General features: G+C 34.9%; 1 protein-coding gene across 1 annotated transcript; it reads right to left on the bottom strand.

Moving 5' to 3' along the window:
• Window positions 1-237: 237 nt before the first annotated feature.
• On the bottom strand, window positions 238-1,248 carry LOC149553795 (kunitz type trypsin inhibitor 104-like). The gene is made up of 2 exons (XM_089789949.1): window positions 1,133-1,248; window positions 238-1,016 (listed from the first exon to the last, which is right to left on the bottom strand). The coding sequence occupies exons 1-2, from the start codon at window positions 1,159-1,161 to the stop codon at window positions 443-445; spliced, it is 603 nt and encodes a 200-aa protein (XP_089646075.1). The 5' UTR covers window positions 1,162-1,248; the 3' UTR covers window positions 238-442.
• Between the last annotated feature and the right edge of the window lie 19,945 nt (window positions 1,249-21,193).

The following is a 21,193-nucleotide window of genomic DNA, read 5'->3' as shown; positions in this document are numbered from 1 at the left end:
CTTATTATAATATACAATATATTAACAGTTTCAGTTTTTACATATATTTGTTACATTATGATTTTGTTTTAATATTGTTCCACTCGATAACATACGTAAACCGAGGTTATGTTATGTTGTAAATGGTTGGGATGCCTTTACCTGCAATTCAGCCATATAAATTAATTGTTCATAATATAGATCCTAAACAAGCAAAATTGTCCTTCGTCACATTTCTCTCTCTCTATAAATTTGGAATAGAAAATGATTTCGTAAATATTACTCTCGTCGTGGAAAGTCAAAACAATTTGAGCTGGCAAACAAACCATTTGATTGAGTCCGATCATTCATAAACTTCGATGACATTCATGACGACGATGCACATCATGGAGGTGCTGTTATTTCCAAGGTCCACCACAAAGACAGTCTTATTCTATTTACTTTTAAACCCTAATAATGACACCTACGCTCTCTGAAACTGCACTTTGAGTGGGTCGATCTCACTATCTTTGACCAGCCACTGGTTTCCATCATTGTGGGCGTAAATACCCAGCGAGCCACATGCAAATCTGCAATATGAGCAGACACTTGTAGGGCAAAATGACAGCTCATAAACATTGCTCTCACCGCCTTCAGTACTTTTTGTTATCCTGAAGTAAGCGGAGTCGATTCGAGATGAAGGAGTTGAGCCTCCTGCATAAATGAAACTTTTGTTCAGCTTCGAATCAGATATGATCCTCCACCGCGTAGATTGCACACAAATCGTAGCCGCAGAAAGTTCCACCTTCACATCGGCACCCTCAGTGATTACTTTCACGGATTTATAAGGCGTGAAAATCACTGGAAGGCTTTCCTCCTCGTTATTGTAAGATACGTACATTGGGCAGCTGTTGTTCCGCATCTTTAATCTAAGCCCACCGCCATTGAGAGGGAGGATTTTGTATTCGGTACCGGCCACAACAGGGTGCCCCAGAACGTCTAGTACACCATCTGATCCATAAGCAAAGGGCAGAATTGTAGCCACCGCTAGTAAAACCCTGTCAGTTAATTAACACAATACCAAAGCCAATTATGATTAGTAATCTACAAAGAAATGGAAATATCATGAATCGAAGGATTAGATATGTGGGAGAAAGAAATGAGAGATGAATACCGGGCTGTTTGAGGAGAATATATCGCCATGATTTATGACTGTAAAGGAAACAGAGATGCTTTGTCTAAAATGTTAGGCTTCAATGTCTTAAAAGAGGGACTCTTCTACACTATTTGTAGGGGAAGGAGAGTGGAATACATACGAGTGAGAAAAGGGATTAATAGAGATTTTCCTGCGACGGCTTATACGTGGACGTTCTACTCTCTAAAATCTTATCTTACGTTGACCTTCATATTCTTATATGGTGGCTCTGACGTTTCATGTGATAAGGATGTATTTATTTTATCCTCCCTGTCGTATTGTGAGATTTATCCTGTACCACATTTCAAAGCTTTTTCAAGAGGTTTCAAGGCAATATTTATGTCTCCTTTGAAAGCTGAGAACAATTATAAATACCACATTTGGAGATAACGAGTCTCCTCGAAAAAAAGTAATGGAGAGGAAGGTCATCAAATCTTCGTACAATAATAAAAATAGATATTAATTATAAAATAAGAGTTGTTGAGAGAGCCAATCCCTTTCTTGTGTAAGGATCCAAAGTAGATGAAAGAGTTGGTAGTTGTAAATTAATAATCACAAGATTATTTTTGCATATAGTAGACTTCACTTCATCTATTTATAAGTTATATGACTTTGTAATTTTTTTTTTCCTAACTAGATTTGATATAATGAAGAATATATATATATATATATATATATATATATATATATATATATATATATATATATATCATCATTTTCAAGGCATCTTTTTAAATTCAAATCTTTTATTTTTTGTGTGCTTTTAGATTTGAATTAAAATAGGTATTTCTAGAAGGATGACTCTCACATATTATATATATATAAGTATATATAAGCTATTAGTAGCTATCACGCGCACCAACTCATGGTTAGGATCAAGCAATATAGTAGTTTAATTTTAAATTATTTTGACTTTGAATAAATTTGGATGATAGTATTTTTATTTAAAATTTTAATTTATATATTTTAAAATAATTTTTGATAACGATAGTATTGATTTATTTATTTATTTTCGAATATAGTTTCATAAATTACTATAAAAATGTACTTTATAAAGTCACATTAAATTATTAGATAAGTTTTTATTATAGTTGTATAAAGTTACTATAAAATTATTCATCAAAAGTTTATAATTTAATTCTATATACAGTGTTTAATTTGCATAACTTTAATTTGTTTTTATTTGAAGGATATTGTTATGTAAAATGTTGTAATTAGGAGTAGATTTATGGTGAGGGATAGCATTATGATTAACATTAGGGTTAGGATTAGAGTTAGGATTAGGGTTAGCATTATGGTTAGGGTTACAACTAGAGTTAGAGTTAGGGTTGGAGTTAGAGATAGAGATAGAGATAGAGTTAGGGTTAGGATTAGGGTTAGAATTAGAATTAGAGTTAGAATTAGCGGTAAGATTATGGTTAGGGTTAGGGTTAGAGTTAGGGTTAGGGTTAAGGTTAGGATATAATTAGAGTTATGGTTAGAATTAGGGCTAGGGTTCTAGAGTCATAATTAGAGTTAGGTTTAGAGTTAGAGTTAGAGTTAGAGATAGAGATAGAGTTAGAGTTAGAGATAGTGATAGAGTTAGAGTTAGAGTTAGACTGAGAGTTAAGGTTAGAATTAGGGTTAGAATTAGAGTTAGGGTTAGAGTTAGGGTTAGGGTTAGGGTTAAATTTAGAGTTAGGGTTAGGGTTAGGGTTATAATTAGGGTTAAGGTTAGTTTGGTTTAGGGTCTGAATTAGGGTTACGGTCAAAGTTAGAGTTAAAGTTAGAATTAGAGCTAGAGTTAGGATTATGATTCAAGTTAGAATTAGATTTGGAATTAAAGCTAGGGTCAAAGTTAGGGTTAGAATTAAGGTTAGACTTAGGGTTAGCATTAGAGTTATAGTTAAAGTTTGGGTTAGCAATAGGGTTAGGGTTATAATTAGAGTTAGAACCTAAGTTAGAGCTAGACTTAGGGGTAGGGTTAGAATAAGGGTTAGGGTTAGGATTCAAGTTATAATTAGAGTTGGATTTTGGGTTTAAAATATAGTTAGAGCTAGAGTTAGAGTTAGAGATAAATTTAGAGTTAGGATTAGGGTTAGGGTTAGGGTTAGAATTAGGGTTATATACCTAGTTAGGGGTACAAATAGAGTTAGATTTAGGGTTATAGTTAGGTTTAGGTTTAGGGTTAGGGTAAGAGTTAGGGCTAGTGTTAGTGTTAGGGTTACAATTAGTGTGATCAACATGGATCTCTCACTAAAAATACAAGTGTCTCAAAATCTTCTAGAAGTAGCATCATATCAAAGAACTCATCAAAATGAACTTGAAGCAACTTGAACAGGCTCGAAAGGAGTTTGTTTTCTCAATTTATGGCTAGTCAAATTTGTGGTCAAACCAAGTACAAAGGCTGTCAAAAGGTGAAAATTGTCATCATTCAAAAACTGCTCAACAATGGATTTCAAATTAAAAATCTCATTGAGAGTTTTTCATTTCGTAAAAAATGGAGTTTGTATGTGGAAGTAATGGAAATTTAAAGTTGGAGGACAAAATACAAGTGTTGATGACATCATAGCAATGTGGGACTTGAAAAAAAAGTCTTTGAATTTGGTTTTAAAAAATAATCTTGTAACAAGATTTAAGCACTTTGGAGATACTTTTGGGGTTAATTTTATTTAAATAATGTCAAATCTTGTCTATCTTTAGATAAATAAGGATATTGGTTAAAACTAACCACTAAAATGAAATAAGGCCAAACTTATAAAATAGAAAAGGGATTATTACAAATATTAAATTAGTTTAAGAGTGTCATTTTTGTAATTATTAATTATAGCCCATTTTTGGATAATTTTTATGTATAAAAAAGGGGTTAAGAGGCCTTTGGAATTCAACAGGATTCAAATTCAAAAAGAAGAAGAGAAGCAGTGGGAGCATTTTATCTTTTGTAGCTTGGGATATTGCAATATCATCTTCTCTTGTGAGGAGAATTCGAGAGTATTTCCTTTTCTTGTAAAAGATGTCTCATGAAAGGATTTCTAGCAAATTAAGGGAATAGTTAATATATGTTGTAATAATGCTTTCCTTTTGAAGAAAAGCCATTAGATGAAGACATTATCTTACTCTTTGTAAATCAAACTTGTCGTTTTCAAAGCCTATATGTTAGGTTATTTGAGTGATTTATTTCTATCATGACCTTTTGGATGGTCTACAGAACACTATAAGACAGCTTCCATGAGCATTTGAAGCATTATTAAAATATTGGTCACTTAGTTGAGCTAGACCCAGAGATATAGTTCACTTGGACAAACTTCATCTCAATCCGGTCCTCTCTTCTCTATCTCTTTCTATGTGTTCCAATTTGCTCTCTCTTTATTATTCCTGTTATTTCTAAATCTTATTGTCCTTTAGTTATTCTTAAGGCATTAAATATTTGTACAACTTTAAGTAATTTTACTTAGCAATTATTGTCTAGATCCTAAAATCATATCATAGAATTAGAGTTAGTTAGAAGTAGAAGTACAAAGCTATGTCACCTTTTAGGCTGACTTGTCAAAATGACTAAATTCGAGTATTTCTATCTAAATTTTTTTTTTGTTCAAACATATTATCTTGATAAAACTATTCTAGCTGAGTTATATGTGGTCTCACACTTTTCAAATTGGAAATGTCTATTAAATACATGTTTTATACTATTTAGTATCCAATTACTAAAAAAATATAATTATTTTAGAAAACTAACATTTCAATAAAAATATATAGTATATTGTAAATAAAAAATTCTACAAGTACGTATTTTAACACTCGAGAAGATGTCAATTTTGAGAAAGAAAATATATTAAATAATATTCAAAAAAAATAAAATTATATGATGTTCTAGAGGAGAGATTCCTCTTCCAGAATATATAATTTTTCTTTTGGTTGGAATAGATTTATTTTTAAAAATGTGGTGGGAGATGAAACTATCGATTTGAATAAGTTGAAATTTGAATTGCTATAAAAGAGAAAATATAGGTCTAAAGCTTATTTTTATTTTTTATTCTTCTAGCTACATATATTATCAATAACATAATCTAAGATCAAAGGGAAATAAGTTTATTTCCATATTATTTTGTGGTGGGAACTAGACCCCTAATTTTCAGCAACTAAAATTTATCTTTAAAAAATAGGAAAATATATAATTTCTTATTCCAAATAATTATTAAAAATTATAGTCCTAAAATTCATCCATTTCTAAAAACTTCATTACATTACTTCATTTTCAAATTCTAAATAATAATACTAGTTTTGTATCATTGAATGTGAACAACTACAATTTTGTTAGCCTTTTCTTTTGTAAAAGGGTGGCACAAGTTCGTGCTTTTACCCTTAGAGTTAGGGTTAAATTTAGATTTAGAGCTAGAGTTAGGGTTTTAATTGTTTGAAATATAAGTTAGGTTAGGTTGCTAAGAGAGGATGGGTGAATCAGGAACCAATAAAACATTAACTTACCCCACCAATTAATCCTTCACATATTATTATGATCTAATTGCATGCATGAAAGAATGAAAGAAATAAAACATTCACAACACTTTGACACAAGATACGGTGACCCAGAAACCTATCGCAAGATTGTTGGAAGCATGAATGCTAATGATATTCCTATGGGGGAGCATTGTAGATATGTTACTATGATGATATGTTACATTCATGACTAAGTTTTTCATTGATGTCAACATAGTAGTTTTTTGTGGTATCTAATAGAAGAACAATAGAAAGATCAAGTTGGTATGGATGACTAGTTGAGTATTCTAACAATTTGAGGTTATGGGAGATACTTTTGAGTATCTAGTATATGCAGTTAACATCAAAAGAAGAAATGATAAGTTTGAAAGAAGTTATCTAAGTTTTGGTGATATCTATTCTAAGATAGAGTTTATAGAGGCATGTTTTGGTAAACTTGTTATATCTATTAGCAAAATTGTTATTATGAGAATCAAGGTTGAGGACATGAAGAATACATGTTAGTGATGACATGGCTATGTTCGCTCATCATGATATTGCATGTACAAAAAGTTATTCAAGTTGCAAGGTAGAAGATTAATGTTATCGCTAAGTGTAACATGTTCTTAATGTGGTCCTATAATGATTAATTGAGAAGGTCTAACAACTGACTCAAGGAATTGTTTTGAGGACTTAGTATAAAGGAAGGATACTTTCCTTTATCAAGAAGACATAGAATATGATATGAAGATTTGATTATAAATAGTAGTAAGATCTGAATGTGAAGTTGATTAGAGTAGTGCAAAAGTGAAGGAAACTTCATTGTTGAGGTTTTGTTGACTGACTTGAGGTTTGATATTTGGATCTAAGGTTTGTGACCTAATCTACAAGGTCTAAATATTATTGGTTCAGTTGATAGAATAAAGGAAAGAAGAATATAATAGTAAATTGCATGTTTGAGCAGTGAAATCTTCTTGTAGTTGAATTGCATGTCTTAGTAGTGTGCTAATCCTGCATACATTGTACTACAACTCCTAACAGGGTTGGAATCTTATAGAAGGGATTCAAAGTCTCCTAACAGGGACTCTATGTACTAAATATTATAATAGACTCCTAATAGGATTCATCCTCTAAAAAGAAATATTTATATTAGTACATCATCTTGTGGGCATCATTCCCACTAGGGCCTTCCCTCTAATCAAGGGTGTACCTATTTTAATATATCTGGTGTAATTGTCTATGTGCATCTTATTATGGTTGTTGTTTACTTTAGTTGAATTGTTAAGTTTGTTTAAAGAAGATAAATGCTTTAATTGTTGGATAACTGATTCCCCCCATCTCTTAGTTGTCTTGGTGGAATATTGTTTCTAATAATTGGTATTAGAGCATCAGGTCATTGAAGATAAAGCTTAACAACTTTGGGAGATCCATGGTGAGCATGTTTAGGAAAGATAGTCCAAAGCTTGTTGGAACAAATTATGATAGCTAGAAGGAAAAGATGAAGACATATTTGTTGTGTATGGGTCTAGGATATTGGATCTTGACAAAATCAGCGAAGATAATCATTGCTAAAAAGGATTTGGAAAATTGTACCAAGGATGAAAGAGATCTTTTTATGTATGAAATGAGAGGTAGAGAACCATTATTGACTGCACTTCCTAAAATTGAATACAATGAGGTAAAATCACTTGCTACTTTAGATTTAATTTGGAAATATTTGGAAAATAGTTTTGAAGGTGATGGACATTCTAGAAAGTTGAGGTTACAAAGTTGGATTCGTGCATTTAAAGATGCTAAAATGATGGAAGATGAATTTGTAAGAACATATATAGGTAGGATATTACAAATTACTATAGGTATTAAATCTCGAGGAGGAACCAAAGAAGATGATGAGGTTCAATGGAAGATATTGAAGACTCTAACACCAGCATTTAAGTTAGAAGTTCAGATGAGACAATTGTTGATATCTTGTACCAAAGATTTCACAAAGGATTCACTGCTTAGAAGACTTGAAGTAGTTGAGAATGAGCTTAGATAGTCCAGAGAATTGAGCAGAATAGAGACAAATTTTACTACCTTGAACATTCAACCTAATTTATCAAGGAGCACAAGTGTTAGAGGAGATTTTTCTAGTAGCAGCAAATCTGAGGAAGATAGAAAAATTGAAGTTGTAGCCCTTCTGGTAAAAAGAGAAAAAGGAGATAATAAAATATTTGAATGTTGGACTTATGATGAATATGGTCATTATGCATCTAAGTGTCCTAAAAAAGAGAAAAAGTATAAGGGAAATTACAAGCCTAGAAGAGATAGAGAGTGTTTGTATGCAAATGAAGATAATGATTCTGATGAACAAACATTGAGTGCTAGTGCTGATGAAATTGGATTTGTGGCAATTAAAGAAGAAAGTCTAGAGAGATTAGCTTTGGTGTCACTGGTTGTAAAGAAATCTAATTGGATAATTGAAAGTTGTTGTTCACATCATATGACTGGTGATATGAACAAGTTTTTTGACTTCAAAAGTAAGGATGTAGGCATTTTCAGAGTTGGAAATAATGCAACATGCCAAGTAAAAGGTATTGGATCTATAACTCTTGATCGTAAGACAAACACTAAGGATGTATATTTTGTTGATGGTTTAAAGCACAATCTTTTGAGTGTTGGAAAACTAGTGGATAAAGGTTATTAGTTGCAATTCATAGAGAAGACATGCATGATTAGAGACAAAGATGGAAAGATAATCAAAACAAGAACCAGATCTAGAGGTTATGTATTTTAGTTGAATCCTACTAAAATGACATGTTTGGTTGCAAAGGTAGATGATAGTTGGTTATGGAATAAGATATTTTGTCATATAAGCTTCGACAATATTGTGAAGACTATTAGTATGTTTGTAGTTAGAGATTTTCCTAAGATTGTAAAGCCTACTAGCACAATTTGCAAGGAATGTGTATTGGCAAAGTATAACAGAATTTATTTTCCCTATAAGAAGTTTACTACTATAGCAAAGTTGGGGATTGTAAACATAGATCTCATTGGTCCTACAAAGACTAAAGGATTCTATGGTGAAAGGTATTTTATTATTCTAGTTGATGAATTTTCTAGAATGATGTGGGTTGTATTTCTTAAAGAGAAATATGAGGCATTTGATAAGTTTAAGATATTCAAGGATAGAGTTGAGAATGGATCTAGTATGAAGATTAAATAGAGGAGGAGAATTTACTTAAAATGAGTTTAACATGTTTTGTGAAGTAAATGAAGTCAAAACATAGTTATCATCTTTGAGAACCCCTGAATAGAATGGCATTATAGAGAGAAAGAATAGGTCAGTTACAAAAGTTGCAAGAGCTATGTTAGATGAGAATGATGTATCTAGAACATTTTGGAGAGAAGCTATGAATACAATAGTCTATGCTACGGACAGAGTACAAGTCAAGAAGGACATAAACAAAACCCCTTATGAACTATGGTTTGGTCACTCACCTATAGCTAAGTATTTTTGAATTTTTGGGAGTAAGTGTTATATCAAAACAGATGATGATATTGGTAAGTTTGATGCTAGAAGTGATGAAGGTATGTTTCTTGATTATTCATTGAAAAGAAAGGCTTATAGATGTTATAATCAGAGAACTAAGAATATTATGGAAAGTGCAAATATGAATTGATGAGAAATTCAAGATACAAGAGAGAATAGTTGATCACAATTCAGATGATGATGTTGTTACTAGGCCAAGGAATGATCTGATATTTCTTGGGACTAACAATGATTTTCAAAATGAAGGAGAGCCAAGGTAGGAACAAAGATTAGAACCTTCAGTAAAACCAAGAGTTGAGATAGAAACTCCTACTTCAGAAAAGAATATGATAAAAAATTACCCACCTAAGAAGATCATTAGAAGCAAAGATAAAGCTATGATGACAAGACGTAGAGTCAATGATGAACTATGTTAGATATCTGAAGTTGAACCTAAGAATGTAGATGAAGCATGTAAATATGATTATTGGAAACAATCTATGAAAGAGGAATTGGATCAGATAGTAAAGAATCAGACATGAGAATTGGTCTTGACACTAGAAGACAAGAATGTGATAGGAACTAAATGGGTATTCAGGAACAAGATGAATGGAAAAGATTAAGTTGTAAGGAACAAAGAAGGATTGGTATATAAAGGTTACTCACAACAAGAAGGAATATATTATGAGGACACCTATGCTCCAATGGCTAGAATAGAAAGATTAAGATTATTCTTAGCCTATGTAGTATAGAAGAAAATCAAAGTATATCAGATGGATGTCAAGTCAGCATTTTTGAATGGAGAAATTGAAGAAGAAGTGTACATTAATTAGCTTGAAGGTATCCTTTGACAGATGACAAGGACATAGTATGCAGATTGAGAAAAGAATTGTATGGCTTGAAGCAAGCCTCCAAAACTTGGTATGAAAGATTGGACAAGCATTTGACAAAGCTTAGATATAGCAAAGAATGATAGATAGTAATCTATATTGTAAAGAAATTGATGATGGTTTGATGATTTTGGTAATATTTGTTGACAATATTATATTTGGAGGAAATGATGAAGAAAGTGAGAAGTAGAGATGAAGAAAGAATTTGAAACAAGTATGATAGGAGAGATGAAATGTTTTCTATTACAGATTGTACAAAATAAAGAAGGAATCTTTATTTCTTTGACTAAGTACTTGAAGGATTTACTGAATAGGTTTGGTTTGGAAACATGCAAACCCATTGGAGCACCTATGGTAACTAGACACAAGCTATCTACAAAGGATGAGACACCTACTATTGAACATAAGAAGTACAAATCTATGATTGGAGGATTTCAATATATGATTCCCATAAGGTCGAATATAGAAAATGCAATTGGAATTGTTGCAATATTCTAAGTTGATCCTAGATAAGAACATTATGTAATAGTCAAAAGGATATTTAGATATCTAAAGGGAACATCTGAGTTTAAATTGTGGTATGACAGATCTAAGGATTTTACTCTAAGTACTTATACTGACACATATTGGGGAGGTAGTATGGATGATAGAAAGAGCACTAGTGGTGGAGCCTTCTTTCTTGGAGGAAGATTGGTTTCTTGGTTAAGAAAGAAGCAAGATTGTACATCATAAAGTATAGCAAAAGTAGAATATGTTACAACAACAAACAATTGCAATCAAGTTGTTTGGATGAAGCGGATGCTGAAGGATATAAGAATAGAGATTAGTGAACCTATTGTTATATATTGTGACAACATGAGCATGGTGAATATGTCTAAGAATCTAGTTTTGCATTCAAGGACTAAGCACATTTCTATTAAGTATCACATGTTGAGAAAGAAAGTCATAGAAAAAGAAATTAGATTGGAGTATGTGAGTACTCAAGAGATGATTGCACATATATTCACTAAACCTCTTCCCAAAGGGACTTTTGTGTATTTGTGAGGTATGCTTGGGGTTATACCCCTTCTTACATCAGTGAAGAAGATGCAAGAATACATTAGTCTAGTGTAAAAAAGCACCATTTTTGTCTGGACTGAATGTTGATGCTTCTTGTATGGGGGAGTATCTATGATGGATAGAGTCATCTAGAACTCTTGTTGGATATTGTTTTGAACAATGTCTTTGGACACTTAAGCTAAGAAAGAATTAGTTGTTGCAGAGTTTGATATAGTAAAGTTGGTTGCTAAAACCTTTGACATTAATGACAACGGGGGAGATGTTTGGCATGAAAGATATCATGGAAAAATAATATGTATAGCATGACAGTTGGAGAGGTTTGGTATGAGTACAGTAAGTTCAGAAAAAGTACAGCATAGAATGATAGTTTGACATAAAGCACATTGAGGTATATCAAAGGGAGAGAATTATTGATGAAGAGGATTTGAAAAATAAGATGAATAGTCTTTTTGTTAGTATTCTTGGAACTAGATGTTTTTCATATATGTTGTCATCAAAGCCAAAGGGGGAGATTGTTGCAAGATTGTTGAAAGCATGAATGCTAATGATATTCCTATGGGGGAGTACTATAGATATGTTACTATGATGATATGTTACATTAATGACTGAATTTTTCATTGATGTCAACGTAGTAATTTTTTGTGGTATCTAACAAAAGAACAATGAAAAGGTCAAGTTGGTATGGATGGCTAGTTGAGTATTCTAACTATCCAAGGTTATGAGAGATACTTCTAAGTATCTAGTATATGTAGTTGACATCTAGATACTTCATGGATTGTGTTATTTTGCAAAGGGGAAGGATCCAATTTATAGGCAAGAGGCTTGAGGGATTGAGGGCTAAGATGCAAAGATGGGAAAAAGCTCATGGAGGGCTCAGATTGCATGAGAAGAGAGCACATGTATTGTGCTTCCTTACAACCAATCAAGGAGTGACACATGTCACAAGGTGAGAGGATGGATGAAAGGGGAAGGATGAGTCAACAAAGGAGGTTCACGGGATAAAATCTTCATAAAGACCCTCATAATGGCTTGTAAGAGCAATAAAAGGGCTTGGAAGAGTCATTTATGGCCTAGTGGGCTTCATAAAGTTTTATGGTTGGGATATTTTGAAGGAGATGAGAGGAATTTTGACTTGGGCTTGATTAGGAAGGTTTTAAGCTTGCTTAGGATTGTGCAAATGATTAGAGGATGGATTAGGATGGTTTAGGATTAGCTTAGGGATAGGCAAGTGGATGGTATTTAATGAGGGTGGGTGAAGGAGGAGATATTTGTTAACTTTGGCTTGGGTTAGTAAGTCTTAACCCATGCTTAGGGAATGTGAAAAGGTTAGGAGGGGATTAGGATTAGGTTTAAAGACATCTTCTAGAAGAGTCTAGACTTTGGATGAGGATAAAGACTTTCTAGAATAGTCTAGAATTTCTTAGGATGAGGATGAAGACTTTCTAGAAGAGTCTAGAACTTCTTAGGATGAGGATAAATTAGATTTTTAGGAAATAAATAAAGTTTTATTTATTTCAAGGGTTTGGGTTGAGGAGATATTTATTAAAACTTTTTTAATAAACATTAAGATTAATATTTAATCTTAATTAAATATTTTGAGTTGGGATTAGGGGTAGGAAATGATGGGATTAGCCTTTAATCAAAATTAAAGAAGGATTAGAAGATTTTGGAAGAGGTTAGTGGTCTTAAGGAAATTGGCCAAGTTTTGGGCAAAAAATAATTTTTTTATTTATTTTGGGTTTTTTGGTCAATTTACTAATTAAATAATTAATAAATAAGGAAATAATGTTTAAATAAGATTTAAACATTTTTGGGAGGGATTCCTTAATTAAATATTTTTAATTAAGATAAAGGGATTTAATGGCATAAAAATAAATAAATAAATTAAATAAATAATTAATTAATAAATGATGATGTCATCAAAATTTTTTCAAAAAATAAAAATACTTTATTTTCTAAAGGTTTTTAGGTGTCTACATTTTTCCCCTCTTTGATGTGATGGCGCAAGTGGCATGACATCAAAGATAAGAAAATAAGATGCCCAAGGCTAGAGCAGAAGAGGAGAGAATGGACTGTGAGATGCCCCCTCAAGAAGGCGACGGGGAGAGAAAGCGAAGCTTGATGGCTTCTTGAAAAGTACAAGAATCTCGGATGAGCAAGGAAACTCAGATTGGCAAAGAGAAGGGGCTGAATTAGCTCAAACTCTCACTATGGGAGAATGATAAAGGAGAATCAGATGCACAAGAGGAAGCAAGCTTAAGACTTTAGGGAAGGTGGAGGATGAAGGAGCGAAGCGCTATAAAAAGGAATCCAAGATAGAGAGATGGATGAGAGGATTATAAAGCTGATGCAATAGGATTTCAAAGAGTCAGATTGGCGGAAGATGGGTTTCGGAGATCCCTAGGACTAGGATTGTGGATCTCGAAAGATGAGGCTTGGTGGATTGATTTGGATTGGTGGATCCCTAAGACTAGGATTGTGGATCCCTAAAGCTAAATGTGAGGAGTGATTCAAAGAGATACTGATGCATAAGCTGGGGTAGGAGAGACGGATGTTGGATATGGATGGGGGATAATGGAGATGAAGGAAAACCATTGAAGCTTTTTGAGCAGGGGGATACTTCAAAGAGAAGTACCACCATGTAGTTGAGCACTAGATTTGCTACAGGACTGTTGGTTAATTTCCAAGGTTACCAAGAACATCAAGGCCTTTTCACCAACTGTCCACAGGACTGATGAACTGACTCAAAATAAACACACAAGGATTGCCCCAGTATCACACATGAATCCTAGAGGAAGCAGTGTGGAAACGACACTGGGTAACCCACAAGCAGAAAATAAAACAAGCAAAAGACATGATCAAGACCTTAGCTCTGATTGCCCCATTCACAGTATACCATGATATGGAAGATCATGGAAACCTTGAGGAGGGAACAAGGAGATTTCTTGGAAAAGATATTTCAAGACCCAACAGGGAAGAGTCCAAATCAAAAGAAAGCGAAAATTCAATAGAGAACTGTTTGCCAATGAGATGGGTAGGACGAGGTACTAATGGACCAAGATCAAACATGAGGAAATCTATATCCTGCAAGGACCTATCGGAGAGCACCTAAGCTGGTGGATTTGGATGAGTGATGCATCTAGCAAGCTGAACTAAGAAAGATAACACTTTGGTGACAGGAAATATAGCTAAAGGATGCATTGGAATAGCTAACCAAGATGTGCGATGGGTGCAAGATGTTGATCAAGGATGAACTGACACGAACGCTGGATAGATACAATGGTACTAAGCTAAAGAGGATGTACAAGCTGACAGACCAAGATATTTACAAGCTGAAGCTGACCAAGATAGGTACAAGCAGGAAAAAGCTTAGGATGATAGGATAGCGGGATGGTTCGATGTTGTGCAAGATGTGAAAGCTAAGGGTGGGGTGATAGCGAAAGATATGGATTTGGCAGGATGCATCCAATGATGATGAGAGATTTTGTGACCAAGGATAGCTAGAGGAGCAGGATGAGATGGCTGGATAGGATGGTAGATAGCTAGGATTATGATGGATATAAGGAGATGAAATTGGGTTTGCATGAGGATAGCCTAGAGCTAGATACCACTAAAAAGGGAGGATGGACAAGAAAAGATCTCCAAGAAATATAGTGCCCCCAATCAGAAGATAACATGTGGAAGGAGGTCTTATGATGGATGTGATAGGATTGAAGCTAGGATGGAAAAAGCTGAAGGGGCTAGGGAGATGAATGATGGCTGGGATGGTTGGCTGAAGCTGTAGGAGATCAGTGGATGGTGTGAGATGGAAGCTGGATGATGGAGGATAGGTGTATAGATTGGAAGATGGAGTTGGATGTCAAGAGATGACCAAAAGCATGAGGGTGATAGGCTAAGCTGGGGATGGCGAGATTACGCATGATGCTTGTTTGCCAAGTTTTCATCATGGTACTTGTCCAAGGTGCTTGAATTGCCAAGTTTTCACCATTGGATGCTTTATTTTTCTTTATTATTATTATTATTATTTTTTGACTTTGGACTTAGCTGGAATGATTTTGGCTTTCTTCAGCAATTTTGGCTTTTTTCGAGATTTTTCATTGGCTGTTGGAATGTTCATTTTTGTTGCTAGCTGTTAGTACACTGGATGTGTGATTTATGCAATAGATTGGATTAGATGGGGTTGATGGTAGGAGATTTAGGGATGAAAAGGTTGGAAAGGAGCATGAGATGGGGATGCTTGCAAGAGCAACATTGGCACATGTTGGGACAGGTGTGAAAAGAGCATATGGGGATAGATGGTAGATGCGGGCGTGATGGAGGATTTGTGGAAGCATGCTTGGGGATATAGGCACCCAAGATGGAGTTAGGAGATGGGGGACATGAGTCACTGGATGGAGGATTAGCAATGGTGGATGCCATTATGCATTGGGTTTCAACTTTTTTCTTTGGGATCCACATGGTTTTGGATTTTCTTTTCATAGGCATTTGCATTATTTTGCATTCTCTGATTGGATTTTTCCTTTTTGGAGTATGTCTTTTAGAATAGACATATGATTGCCTAGGATGTGGATTTTTAGCTTTATGCATTTTGAAGTTGGCATTTACATTGCTGTGGTAAGCTTTGGAAAGATGGTTAGGAGAAGCTTTATGAGATGGAGAGGATATGGGAGAGCATGTAGGGGGATGATGATGGATGATGTGCCTCGATATGTGCCTTTGCTGATATTGCATAGGAATGGAGGGAATAGGATTTGAATGATGGCTGATAGGAGGATGGAGGATGGTAGATTTTGGGACATAGGGACCCAAAATGGATTTAGCAGATGAAGGGGGGATATGGTAGGTTGTTTTAGGTTGCAAAGATGGTGGAGGGGGGATGACATAAGATTTATTGAAGGAGTGATGGGAGGGTGGCATGGGGGGTTTGGAGATAGGCTTGGTTTGGGGGTGTGGTGTACCAACACCTTTAGATGGTGAGCCTTTGGATACATATCCAAGACCATGAAATCTTGGATTCTTTTGTGTAATAATAGGCGTTCTAATTCCTTGTTCTTGTGGTCCTAAACCTTGACCCTGATAATTCCATCAATTGAGCATTTAAACAAACTGAGGAAACTTTTTGCTTGTAGAAAATGGTAGAAGTGCTTTATCAGATGTACTGCAATGGGGAGATACTATTCTTAATTCTTCTGCTGAGAGAAGGCCACCATTGATGAATGTAAGTGAACCAAGAGGGTAGATTATAGATGGTGGAGTAGCTTGGATAGGTGGTAAGATGGAAGCATGGAGTGGAGGAGATGGTAAGATAGGATCTTGATTTAGCTGATGGGATGAAAAGATATCCTGTAGTAGAGGAGGTATGGCTTGAGGTTTTGGAGATGGAGGGGATAGTGACTGCACTATGGATGGAAGACATGGTACGATCATATCTTTGTTTATGCTTTGGGGGATGTCAACATGCTTTTGGGCAGGATCTTGATAGGATTGGTTTGGAGTGGATGGGGCGATAGGAGGTGAAGGGATGGACTCTTCAAAGGCAACAGATGGATAGATGGGAGATTCAGTAGTGGAGATGGGTGAGTAGAAGATGGATGCATAAGGGTCATTATGGGAGATTTGGGAAATGCTTGGAGGTGATGTGGATAGGATTTGGAGGGTTTTGACAGATGGTGGGATTTTGATGCTTGCAAGAAGTGGAATGATTTTAAGAAATTTGATGGATGGTATGGGGATGATAGCTATGGGAGATGGAGGTGATATTATAGATGGGGAAGCTTCATTACTGACTACTTCACATGGTTGGATTAGATGACATGGCTTATCGACTGCTGGAGGTGACTTTTCTTGTATTTCCTCTAGGAGATTCCTTGGAGACTCGTGTGTCAGAGGTGGAGGTGGATTGACAGGAATAGCTAGTGTGATGGGGGTGAAAAATTGGAAGCTTGGTTGATTGGGTGATGGAGGAGAAGCTGGGATATCAGATGGCATGACTAGATAGTTTGGAAGAATGCATGGATTTTGTGGGATGCTTGGGAGAATGTTTCTAAGGATTTCAATATACCCGTCATAGTCAACAAGATTTTCATCATCATTGGAATAGGAGGTGGTGGGAGCAAGGACAATACGACCGAACACATCATGATATGTTTGGGATTTCATGTTTTGATGATGAGTCGGATGGGGATGGGGTCTTGCATATGGATGAACACAGACACTCATGGTTGGATTTGGATTAAGCGCAAATTTTGGATTGGCTAATGAAGGATTTCCTAGGGAGAGTCAAAGCTGTATGACAGACCTAAGGAGGATTGGCTGGAGACTTTTGGCTTTCCTGTAGATGGAAGACTTCAAGGGCATGTTGTCAAAAAGTGAGAGTTTTGCTTTCCTATGCGCTGGATTGGTGGAGATTGTGTCAACTTAAGGATAGACTAATGATCCTATGGGCATGACACGAGATTGACCACTTGTGGATCCCGACCTTTAGCTCAAGGTGATGAGGGATAACAAGTGACAAAGCTAGATTACCCTAGACAAAGCTCTGTCAAAGGGATAACCTTGGTGAGGCTGGTGGATTGGTCGGATTGATTGGATAGCAAATTCTAGCATAATGACAACAACTCTCTAAAGGCTTGGGTGTGATTTTGGATTGGGTTGCTAGCTGGCTAGGGGGGATGATTTGGAGAGACTTTGGATTTGGGATTGTTCTAAAGCAAGGAACTAGATAGATTCAGTTGCAGCGGGGGAGCTTGGATGATTTTCTGATGAGGCAGTGACTACGCTAAGTATGCCTTGAGTTGGGAGATTTCTGCTTTTTTGGGATTTTGACCAAAGTTGGCAAACATTCATTCAAAAGCTATGAACAAACAAGCTGACAAAATTTTGGAGCAAGCACGTCAAACACACCAACATCCTAGGAAGCTTTCTACAAGGATAAAATTTGTTATAGCTAGGGAGTCCTCGATATACGCAAGGTACGTGAGGCCCAAATCCATAGATGAAACCAAAAAGATGTCACACAGCCGAGAGGAGCGGTAACCCACTTCTCCTCTTTCACTTCTCAAGGGTATAAAGTTCCTTGAGGCTTAGCCCGAGTGACAAAATCTTGATTCCAAGAGAGGTCTCTTTGGATTCACCTCCCGATTTTTATACTCTGCCGAAACGCTGGAGTTGAGGTCATCTCAAGGGGTGATGAAATCCCCAAGTAGGCCTCCTAAAAAGAAACAATGTTTTGGATCCTAATCTTATGCACCCAAGATGGCCTCGAAAGATGAAAAGGGGAGAGAAGACTTGGATGACCTTGGGCTAAAAAAAAAATATGCTTGTTCTTTTACCAACTGACTCTTATGTGTGCTAATCTAGACTTTGCAAGCACTCATGTTTAAGAGACAATGTTCAATTCCAACTTGAAGTGCCAACAAAAGTAAATCAATCGAAGAATGCAAATAAGAAGAAGAGTTAGGGTCAACAAAAGCAAACTTGTGCACCCGGAGGCCCTCCACGTGAAGTATCGATTAATTTCTTTTAAAGCATTCAAGAGTTGGTGTGATTTTGTTTTAAGACCAAAGCAAAGATGTGTGAGACTCGATTTGTCAAGCGCGCGCTTGGAGGCCCTCTATGTCAATAGTTGTTCAATTTTAGTGCCCAAACTTGAAGTGTGATCGATTTAATCTAGAGTTTTGGTCATTTAAATTTTTTGATAAAGTTAAAGCAAACGTTCAAAGACCAAGTGAGTGAGTTAGATTGTGGAACATTTAACACCTTTTTCAAGTAGACCCATCCCCATAAATGGCGTTGAGATTGCAACCAATGGTTGAATTGATGGGTGATTCGAAAAGAGGTGAGTCCAAGGAACTACTCAAATTGATTTTTGCAAATTTGTATTTAACTTAACAAAGTTTCTTAAATGTCCAAAAATCCAACTTTACCTAAATTGCATGTGGAAAAGAGATTTGTTTTGTTCAATTTTAGAAGCTCCAAATGAAGTGTTTGATACTACAATGGTTAATTAATCCTTGGCATTCAAGATTGGATTTGTTGTTTTAATCATGCATTCAAGGAAAATTTGATTTTAATCCATGGCATTCAAGAGTGTGTTTAGCAACATGCATTCAAAGACCAGTGATTAAACATTCAAGTTTTTTCCTTTGAGCATTCAATATTGAGATTTTGTGTGTTGTTTTAAGAAATTTGAAGTGCTTTGTTTTAACCTTAGATCATTCAAGATTGTTTTGGACTCAAAAGTGAAAATGACTCTTTGGACTTTGGATTTCATTCAAGATTTTGTGTTTTAGTTTGCATATTTTAAGCCCAAAAATGATATTCCTAAATTGTTTTAATGCATGAAAAACCTAAGAAATATTCAAGATTTTGCAACAAGACATTTGTTTGGAACAAATAACAAAGCTTTTAGGACAATTTTTGGCAACCATTTAGGACTCTTATTTTTCATGAGATTTTTAAAATAACTTTAAAATATTTGCAAATGAGGTTGCTTTGAGTTTGATTTAGATTTTAGTGTGCACTTAGTGTTGATTTTGAACCTTTTGAAATGGAAACTTGAAGTTCTTTTTAAATTCCCAAAAATGAAGTGTTCCTAACTTTGCATGAATGCATCTAAAACCTTGATGTTGCAAGGATGCAAATGATTGGATTGGTTTAGTTTCACTTCCTAAAAGATTTTTTCTTTTTTGCAAATTTTTAATTTTTTAATGGATTTAAGTATGATTTGGGGGTTCATTTTAAGCACTAAAAAGAAGTGTGTATGATTTTTCTTCCTTAAAAAAAAAATGGCCAAGATCTCCCACAAGAAGAAGAAGAAGAAGTAGATGGAATAAGAAGAATATAGACAAGAAGAGGAAGAAGAAATCCAAGTGCTTTGTCCACCTATAAGCTTGAAAAATTTGCAAACACTATGAGATAGACTATGAGTTCCTTTGTCTTCTTCATGTTCATGTGGACCTACAAAACCAATTTATACAATCCTACCAATCACAAAAACAAGAAAAATTAGCCAAAATTAGCAAATGACATACAAAATTTGACTAAAAAAGTTAATGAAGATGACCCATGTGGGGTCCTACCGGGCGTGCCAAAATGTATATGAGCAATGTTAGTATGCTAATAGAAACCAAATTTAAATAAAGCTTCTACAAACTAAACAAAATTCATAAACTTCAAGATAGACTAAGATGAGCTCTCAATTGAGAATATGAGCCATTAATGTACTCTCTCAATAAGAAGCTCTCTTGTTGAGTGGCTTTGTCTAAATAGATAGGATGTATGCTCAAGCTTATGCTTTAAAAATGGCTTCAAATGGAGTTGGAATTTGGGTGTGAGTGTATGGTTTTGATGTAAAATGGCTTCTTAAAATGGCATTATGACTTTACTTCATGGATTGTGTTATTTTGCAAAGGGGAAGGATCCAATTTATAGGCAAGAGGCTTGAGGGATTGAGGGCTAAGATGCAAGGATGGGAAAAAGCTCATGGAGGGCTCAGATTGCATGAGAGGAGAGCACATGGATTGTGCTTCCTTACAACCAATCAGGGAGTGACACATGTCATAGGGTGAGAGGATGGATGAAAGGGGAAGGATGAGTCAACAAAGGTGGCTCAAGGGATAAAATCTTTAAAAAGAAACTTCAGCAAAAAAATATGTTACATATTTGTAAGCATCAAAAAACATCACAATGTAGAAAACCATAAAACTTCAAAAACTCTTCTCATGCATAACACCATCCCACCATCCCAAAATGAGAAGCTTACTTGAGATGATGGAAGTTCCTCCTTCCTCTAATGTCACCGATCTATAGAAAATTAAGTTTCAAATAACTATATTGGGATTAATATGATAATTATTAATGATATCATTATATTCAATGCAAGAAACATTACCTTCTTCATTAGAGTGGTTCTTTAATTTTCCTTTAAGAACATCACTAAATCTAGTTTTGAAGATCCATGCCGTGAGTCCATTTTTCTTACAATAAAAATATCCATTGTCTCTTTCACTTCTATTTAACCATTATTTTGTACTTTTTGAGTACAATGCCTTGTCTTTTAGATGATCTTCTTCTATATCTTTACCTCTTCACTTTTCTTCCACAAGACTAGTTGGAATCATATCT

Source organism: Cupressus sempervirens, chromosome 6 (genome assembly GCF_028749045.1).
Source record: "Cupressus sempervirens isolate cs-2001-9-10 chromosome 6, ASM2874904v1, whole genome shotgun sequence".
NCBI lineage: Eukaryota > Viridiplantae > Streptophyta > Pinopsida > Cupressales > Cupressaceae > Cupressus > Cupressus sempervirens.
This window is presented reverse-complemented; position numbering and strand designations above follow the sequence as displayed.